The following is a 9,343-nucleotide window of genomic DNA, read 5'->3' on the forward strand; positions in this document are numbered from 1 at the left end:
ACAGAGCATGCAATACTTCTTGCAGACACAACGGGAATAAACTATCAGGTACAATATAGTGCATTTGAATGTAACAAAACAGGCTATGAGAATATCTTTGAAAAAGTCAACTAAAATTCTTTTGTTTAGAGTGAATACATATTGCAAGTTACTGAAACCTAAGTGTTTTTTTCATTCCCATAACACATTATCACCTAATTGCGGTGATAATGCTACCTCTTTGACAATCCTAAGGATTGTACTTTAATAAGATTTTTATGAAAAGTACTTACCGTATTCATAATCTGGTATGTCTGTACCTGTGAGAGAAAAAAGAGAAGTGGCAAAAAGCTACTGTAAGATTCTGTATAGACACGGTAAAATTGAATACAAATGTTTGTATTTAGGAGGAAAGAATGACAAGAGATTAAATAAAAAAGAGTAAAGTTGAAAAAGGGAAAGCATAGGATTAAAAACAGGACATGGGCATAGGGTGTGAAAAAAACACCAGAAAAAACACTGTTAACATCGTCCCTACTTTTCTAAATGAACCCAAATATATTTGGGAAACATGGTTGGGAAATTGCATGTTTTAGTACCTCCTAGAGGGAAAGATGCTGACCCAGTATATTCTGAGTTACTGTCCTGTTAAAAAATGAGCTTACCAGATGCTGCAGCAAGGAAACACAAAACCCCAGTAATACTCTTTTGCCATTAAATAAATTGAAGCTTCCCATAACCTGAACTTGTGCATATGTGCCCAACACTAACTACACACTTAATATGATGTGACAACACATCTGCCCTTCTAAACCTAAGCAGTAAGGAACTCTTAAGCAGTGTCAAATGTAATTTCAGGACATCTTGCCCAATCTGAGCAGACTTTAGTTTAATAAATAAGTAAAAAAACTGCTGAAGAAAATGGCCACATTTATTCCCTAGTCATTTAAACATGTTGGATAGAGACGTGCAATCACATTTTTTTTCCTGGACAAGTTATAAAACATAACAACAGAAAGCTTTACATAGTAGTGTTTATACTTTTTTTAGTAACTCCACTTAAGCCTTAGAGATTTGTAGAAAGTACTACCACTAAATAGATGGCTCTTAGAACGACTAATGTTGGGTGACCAATGGATGTTTTAGACTTCACATTGTGAATGTGAGGACTGACAGAAGCATTTTTAGTTTGATGGTTACAGTTGAAAGTAATCACTCACAACCACATTTATTTTTCTGCTGATGTTGTTAAATACTATGTCATGATCTTACAGTGCTTCCCAATATTCCAACTTACCATTGAAGGGCTTGTCCAGAAAGTGCCCGTACACCGTGCTGGTGGCTACACCCAGGAAATTGGTGGCCTCTAGCGTGTACATGCCATTGTTGTGGTGTGTTGGGTTTTTAAAGGTTAGGCAGCCCTCTATGTAGTCCTGGTAAATATCCATATCAGGACGCACATATTCCGTGTGGGAGATTTCCTAAGTGGGGTGTGATAGAAAAGCAAGATATGACCAGTGATATCAACATATTAGTGGGAATGTTTGTGGACTTGTAACTATTGGTGAAAGAAAAGTGGATTTACTGACTTCTATATTAAAAATAATCAGTCCCTTCAGGAGATTGTTGTAAATAATGTTTACAACAAATTCAAAACAGCATCAATTCTGTGGAATCTTGCAATTTTGTCCAACCTCTGCAAATTTGACCTATCCTCTGTGCTATCCCTGAATGCACCACTGTGACATGCCACACGCATAATTAACACTACATGCATTTCTTAAAGCAAAGCCCACCACAAGGACTAATGATAGTTCCATTTATGACATGAAGGGAAAAAATATCTGGATATCTGATATTAAAATGTGTATTCATCAGAGAACTGCTATTAATATCCTGAAGACTCCAGGAAGATCTGGAGAATTTGGGACGTCTGTAGTGTGGGTGGCTATAGCTCAGGTGATAGAGCAGTCATCTACGAACCAGCGGGTTAGTGGTTTGATTCTTCAGCTAAAGAATACTGAGTTGACTTGATAATTACTATCTAAATTTTTTCACTTTTGCTTATAATACAAGGGCTTACCTAAAAATAACTGGAAAAATATAATTACGATCTTATAAAAAAATCAACTACTACTGATATAACCTAAAATGGGGCAGTCTGACACATGATTTAAATGCACCTTTTCTTTGTAGAACCATCGTAAAGTTGGATGGGGAGAACCACGAACAGTGAACTCAATGCATGTGTCATGGCGGCGTTCTGGCTCCTTCAGCTTCACAATGGTGGGAGGAACTAAAGTGAAAAAGGTGAAAAACACAGGAGAGCACTGTTCACAACGGAAGGCATCAAAAGGATATTATTGCATTGCAAAGTGACATGAACCTCCACTGCAGTAAAATGTATTGTACACTGTCTGTCATGACACTTAATGTATTGTACTTGAAATGACCAAAAAGAAAGAAAACAAATGCAAAGAAATTGAGCATAACAATTCTATTTTAATACGCTGGTCACACCACAATCTGTTACAAATTGGAGTGTGTGAGTATGTGTGTCACTGTTCTCAGGTTTGTCTCTGTTGACTGACAGAAATCTATCTGAATGAAAACACAATTTGATGCATGTCATCATCTTACTGCAGCTGACTGTATGGAATTCAAACCAGCATCAGAGTAGGATGATTGCTGTTGTTAGGGTTGTTCCAACACTAATGGTGTGTTTAGGTGTGGAATGTATGTGTACAGACACACACTATATTACTTGGTTTGCATTGATGGTCAGAAGCAATACATCAAATACACACGGTGTTTCTGACATACAGTATTTGAGTCAAAGAGATTTAGCTCTGGATAAAGTTATGTTTGAATATTAATTATTGTCCATTTAAATGAATGATATTAAAGCTATGTTAGCAGCATTGAAAGACTGAGGCATCGTGGGACATATTCCACAATGTATTTATGAACACACTTGACAACAATTATTAAATTATTATAATGAACAATTGTAATAAACAATAGCCTCGGGTTAGTCACATAGAGTTGACACATTGAGACTTTTAGCTTTCTACTTAAGAACCAGCTGTAGATAACACACTGCAACATAGATAACCCCGAACTCCAATTCTCTTACATTTTATTATTCCCCTTTCATTTTCTGAATAGTTTTCTTTTATCTGCATCAACGAATAAACTTTCAATTCAATGCAACTTTATTTATAAAGCGCAAATTCACAACAAAGTAATCTCAAGGCACTTTACATAACAAAGTCCAGAATATACAAGTATGTAGAGGCAAGCTAACTAATCCCCCTTGAGCAAGCCTTAGGCAACAATGGAGAGAAAAACCTCCCTTTAACGAGAGAAACCTTACGCAGAACCAGGATCAGGGTGGGCGGCCATCTGCCTTGACTGGTTGGGGTGAGTGGAAAATGGAGAGAGAAAAGAAAAGAGCAACAAAAAGCAACAAAAAAACATCTGGCAGGTTGGTAGGACCAGTAGCTGCACACTGGAAAACACACAGCTCCAAAGCCAGGGACACCCGCAGAAAGGGACAGAGAGAGGGAAACAGAGAAGGAGGTAGAGAGGGGAGAACCACGACCACGGGAGACAGACAACACAAAGCTAATAGCATGCGGCGGTGACAAATAAATGTATAGAGAGAAAAGAGAGGAGAGGAACTTATTGCACTCAGGGAGGTGACCCAACAGTCTAAACTCATAGCATCTTAACTAGGATCTAGTTCAGGTTGACTGAGCAGGTTTAAGTATAAGCTTTATCAAAAAGGAATGTTTGAATCCTAGTCTTAAAAATAGAGAGGGTGTCTGCCCCCCGAATCTGGATTAGGAGCTGGTTCCACATGAGAGGGGCTTGATAGCTAAAGGCTCTGCCTCCTATTCTACTTCTGGAAGGTGAAATATGATCCCTCTTCCCTAATCCATTTAGCACTCTTGCTGCAGCATTTTGAATTAATTGAAGGCTTTTTAGAGAGTTATTAGGACACCCAAGAAGTAGGGGATTACAGTAGTCCAACCTAGAAGTAACAAATGCATGGACTATTTTTTCTGCATCACTTTAAGACAGGATGCTCCTAATTTTGGCAATGTTCCGTAGGTGGGAGAAGGCTGTTTTAGAGATTTGTTTTATATGTGAGGTAAAGGACAAATCCTGGTCAAAGATAACTCAGAGGTTCCTCACAGCAGTACTGGAGGCCAAAGTTATGCCATCTAAAGAAACTGTATTGTTAAAAAGCAATTTTTTTATATTTTTAGGACCAAATAGAATAATTTCAATTTTGTCTGTGTGACATCAGGCTCCTGGGTCACTGAACAAGCAGCCGGGTGGATAGAGACTGTTTGGTCCATGTAGCTCGAGGTATTAAGAACTGTGAGTGGCTCCGCCTGTGCGGTGGCAATGTTGGAGAATCCCAACATAAGTTCTTTTCAAAAAGTTGGATAACTTTTCTGATCTCTGATCTCTATTCAGAAAGACCAACAAACTGACTCTTCACACAAGTAGCTGCTGGTCTGAGTAGCTGTGTTATTCCACATTAACCTGATAGTAAGACCTGCTATATATTTTGCTTCCTTTTATATTTTGTTCCCTTGATTGTGCCATAAAAACAAATCACTAAACTCAGCAAAATAAGGAAAGAAAACACTCACATACACAAATTAAAACCATAATGGGAGCCCTGTATTTGTCATGTTTTGAACACAAAATCAAGTCACTGTGATTATTCAGTTCAACTTTATTTATATAGCGCCAATTTACAACAAAGTCATCTCAAGGAGCAAGCCCTGGGCAACAGTGGAGAGGAAAAACTCCCTTTAACGGAAGAAACCTCCAGCAGAACCAGGCTCAGGGTGGGTGGCCATCTGCCTTGACCGGTGGGGGTAAGTGGAAAATGAAGGGATAAAAGAAAGAGCAACAAAAAGCAACAACAAAAAGCAACAACAAAACATTATACAGGTTGGTAGGACACAAAATTAATAGCATACAGTGGTGACAAATAAATGTATAGAGAAAAAGAGGAGGGGAGCTCATTGCACTTACGGGAGTCCCCCAACACTCTAAACCTATAGCATCTTAAGTAGGAGCTAATTCAGGTTGAGTGAGCAGTTTTAACTATAAGCTTTATCAAAAAAGAAAGGTTTTAAGCCTAGTCCTAAAAGTAGAGAGGGTGTCTGCTCCCCGAATTTGGATTGGAAGCTGGTTCCACAGGAGAGGAGCTTGATAGCTAAAGGGTCTGCCTCCCATTCTACTTTTGCAAACTCTGGGAACCACAAGTAGGCCTGTATTCTGGGATCAAAGTGGTCTAATCGGGCGATACAGAACTATGAGATCTTTTAAATATGATGGAGCTTGAAAATTAAGAGCTTTGTATGTAGGGAGGAGGGTTTTGAATTCTATTCTAGATTTTATGGGAAGCCAATAGAGAAAAGCTAGTGAAGGTGAAATATGATCTTTCTTCCCTAATCCAGCACTCTTACTGCAGCATTTTGGATTAATTGAAGGCTTTTTAGAGCGTTATTAGTACATCCAAGAAGTACGGAATTACAGTAGTCCAACCTAGAAGTAACAAATGCATGGACTAGTTTTTCGGCATCACTTTGAGGATGCTTCTAATTTTAGCAATGTTCCGTAGGTGGAAGTAGGCTGTTCTAGAGATTTTTTCTTATATGTGAAGTAAACGCCAAATCCTGCTCAAAAATAACTCCAAGGTTCCTCACCGCAGTACTGGAGGCCAAAGTTGTGTCATCTAAAGTAAATATATTGTTAGACAGCATATATCTCATCTTTTTGGGCCCATAGAGAATAATTTCAGTTTTGTCTGAATTTAGAAGTAGGAAATTGTAGGACATCTAGGTCTTTATGTCTTTTAGACATGCTTCAAGTTTGACTAATTGGTTACTATCTTCTGGTTTCACAGATAAATAGAGCTGGGTATCATCTGCATAGCAGTGGAAGCTTATGGAATGTTTAATAATAATTTTGCCTAAAGGTGACATATACAGATTGAAAAGTATTGGTCCTAACACAGAGCCCTGTGGAACTCCATAACTAACCTTTGTGCAGAAAGAGGGTTCATCATTAACACGAACAAGTTGGAATCTGTCTGACAGATAAGATTTAAACCAATGCAGTGTGGTTCCCTTAATCCCAAATGCATGTTCTAGTCTCTGTAATAAAATGTTGTGGTCAATGGTGTCAAATATGGCACTAAGTTCTAGTAAGACGAGTATGGACACAAGTCCATTATCTGAAGCCAGGAGAAGATCATTGGTGACTTTTACCAGTGCTGTTTCTGTGCTATGATGAACTCTAAATCCTGACTGAAAGTCTTCATACAAATTATTCCTATAGAGGTGGTCACATAATTGTTTTGCAACTACTTTTTCAAGGATTTTAGAAATAAACGGGAGATTTGATATTGGTCTATAGTTAGCTAAATCACCTGGATCAAGACAAGGTTTTTTAAGTAATGGTTTGATTACAGCAACTTTATAGGCCTTTGGTACATAGCCAGTTTCTAAAGATAGGTTAATCAAATCTAATAAGAACGTCTATTTAAGTCATATTTAAGCAATTTGGTTGGAACAGGGTCTAAAAGACATGTTGTTAGTTTTGAGGAAATGATAGTTAAACTTAGCTCAGTGAGATCTATGGGTGAAATGCAGTCTAAGAGGGATTGGGGCCTTATTGAGGATTTTAGAGCTGTTGTACATGAAGATCTATCTGTAATATTTGTAGGGAGGATCTGGTGAATTTCTTCCCTAATGGCTACAATTTTATTAGTAAAGAAAGTCATGAAGTCATTGCTGCTCAGAGTTAAGGGAATAGTAGGCTCAACAGAACTATGGCTCTTAGTCAGCCTGGCTACAGTGCTGAACAGAAACCAGGGGTTGTTCTTGTTTTCTTCTATTAATGACGAATAATATGCTGTTCTTTTTTAAACTTTTTTTCCAGGCTAACCGGTATTCTTCTAATTTGTGGAACGCCACTTCCTTTCTAACTTTCGTGACACCTGTTTAAGCTGTGCATTTGTGAATTCTACCATGGAGGTCGGCTTCTCTGATTCACTGTCTTCTTTTTCAGAGGGGCAACTGTATCTAGTATCATACGCAGTGAGGCTGCAGAATCGTCAACTAAATAATCAACTTGTACAGGAGTAAGATGGCTGCTCACCATAGTATTGACACATGGTGGTGAAAAAGATGAAGAAATATTTTCTTTAAATTTATTCACAGCATTTTCAGATAAACATCTGCTGTAGTGGAATTTTTCCCTAACTGCTGTTTAGTCCGTTATTGTAAATTCAAATGTTAAAAAATCGTCAGACAGAAGAGAATTATGAGGAAATATTTTAAATTATCAGTTTCAATGCCATATGTAAGGACAAGGTCCAAGGAGTGACTAAAACAGTGAGTGGGTTTATTTACATTTTGGGAAAAACCAATTGAATCTAATAATGAATTAAACGCAGTGCTCAGGCAGTTACTGTCAGCATCTACATGAATGTTAAAGTCACTCACTATAATTACTTTATCTGTACTAAGCACTAAATCAGAAAATCAGAAAATATAATCAAAAACTCCGAATGAGGGACTGGAGGACGGTACACAATAACAAATAATAGTGTTTTTTGAGTTTTCCAGTTTGGGTGTGAAAGGCTAAGAGTAAGACTCTCAAATGAGATATAACTATGTTTAGGACTAGGGTTAATTGATAAGCTAGAATGAAGGATTGCTGCTACTCCTCCACCTCGGCCTGTGCTTCTAGGAACATGATAATTAATATGACTTGGGGGGGTTGACTCATTTAGACTGACACATTCTTCCTGCTACAACCAAGTTTAAGTAAGACAAAATACATTTTGTCAAGTCATTTACTAACAGAGATTTAGAAGAGAGAGATCTGATATATAATAATCTACATTTAATAGTTTTGAGTTTTTGTTCAGTATGAGCAGTAGTCTTAACTTGTATTAGGTTTTTGTGTTGGGTTCATGTTTGGTTTAAAAAGTTTAGGTGGTCGTGGAACAGACATAATCTCTATGGGGCAAAGAGAAGTGTAGTTAAGATCATAACATTCAACAAAATAATAAAATTCCCTGGGTGAAAAATTAGAATCCATAAGAGCTGCATTTTGTCTGTTGGTAACGTCAGATTCGATAAATATCTCGGACTGTTTATACCTGTGGATGTTGTCGGGGGTTGGAGCGGTGGATACAGGAGAGGTAAGCACATCGAAGCCACAGGTGTTTTCAATGGTCAGTCAGTCTCAGGAGACTGAGATTGTCAGGATCTTGTTGCACTTCCTGTCCCTGGACTTTTATTTTGTGGCCCCTTCTCCTTACTTCCTGTCCCTGGTTCTGTTCACCCAGCTTTACCCTCATTGTCCCTCATTGTTTGAACCTGTTCCACCCTCTATTTAAGTTCAGTCTTCCCTTCACTCCCCTGCCAGATCCTCGTCGTTGTTAAAGTGGTCTCTGCCATCATGGTTACTGTCTTCCTTGCTGTTGTTATTACACTCACCAACCCCACAGTGGACTCTGGACTCTAGGTAAAGCCAAATGTGTTTTTCATGGACTCTGGTATTCTGGACACTTGTTTCTTTTTGGACTTGTATTCTGGTCCCGGTGCAGCTTTCCCCTTTGGTCTGAGGTTTGTTTTTGGTTCTCTATCAGTGTTTCTTGTTTAAGTCCTGTTTTCCCTGCCTGTTGCTCCCGGGTTTTGTGTTTTAGGTTTACCTACTGTTGATTTCTGTGTGTTGGTTTAATCTTCCGTTTTTTTTCTGCTAGTCTGGTCCTGGGTTTTGGTGTTTTTGGTATGCTTTGCGTTTTTTCAGTTTATCAGCGCCTTTATGCTCAGTATATACGTGTCTGCCTCCCCTAAAGTCTCCGGTGTTAGTTTCCGTGCTCCCCCCGACTCTGCTAATTTGGTTAACCCTTTCTTCCAGGAGGTTTTGGTTCATGTTCCGTTTTTTCACTTAGTAGTTATTATTATATCATAACATTTGTTTTTGTTTTATCTCTCCTGTTTATTAGTTATTATCTTTATTTTACTGAGTTAACGCCCCTCACGTTCTGGGCCTTTGGGTAGTTTTGTCTGAGTCTGTTGTGTTTCTGAGCCTGTTGTCTGTGCCCTCCTATTAGGAGCGATTTCCGTTTTGCCAATTTCAAGTCTGTCAATAAAAGCCCCTTGTTATATTCTATCACTTGCACTGTCTCCTCTTTTGGGTCCATCCTCTAACCAAAACCCTGACAGAGATGCTGTGGACAATGTTCTCAGTCAAGATCCGTGATCCCAGAAAATTCGGATGCAGTCCATCTTGCTTGAAGTACTGAAATTGCCCACGT

The 9,343-nt window shown here is 38.4% G+C and overlaps 1 protein-coding gene across 7 annotated transcripts in view; it reads right to left on the reverse strand.

Moving 5' to 3' along the window:
- The window catches only part of ntrk3a (neurotrophic tyrosine kinase, receptor, type 3a), a 215,954-nt gene that overhangs the window by 103,675 nt on the left and 102,936 nt on the right, over positions 1-9,343 (reverse strand). For all 7 annotated transcript variants that reach the window (XM_067502388.1, XM_067502387.1, XM_067502385.1 and 4 more), the window contains 3 exons: positions 2,163-2,275; positions 1,277-1,460; positions 273-299 (listed from right to left, as the gene is read on the reverse strand). In XM_067502388.1, coding sequence (XP_067358489.1) covers positions 273-299; positions 1,277-1,460; positions 2,163-2,275 — 324 coding nt within the window. The remainder of the gene's footprint in view (positions 1-272; positions 300-1,276; positions 1,461-2,162; positions 2,276-9,343) is intronic.

Source organism: Channa argus, chromosome 4 (genome assembly GCF_033026475.1).
Source record: "Channa argus isolate prfri chromosome 4, Channa argus male v1.0, whole genome shotgun sequence".
NCBI lineage: Eukaryota > Metazoa > Chordata > Actinopteri > Anabantiformes > Channidae > Channa > Channa argus.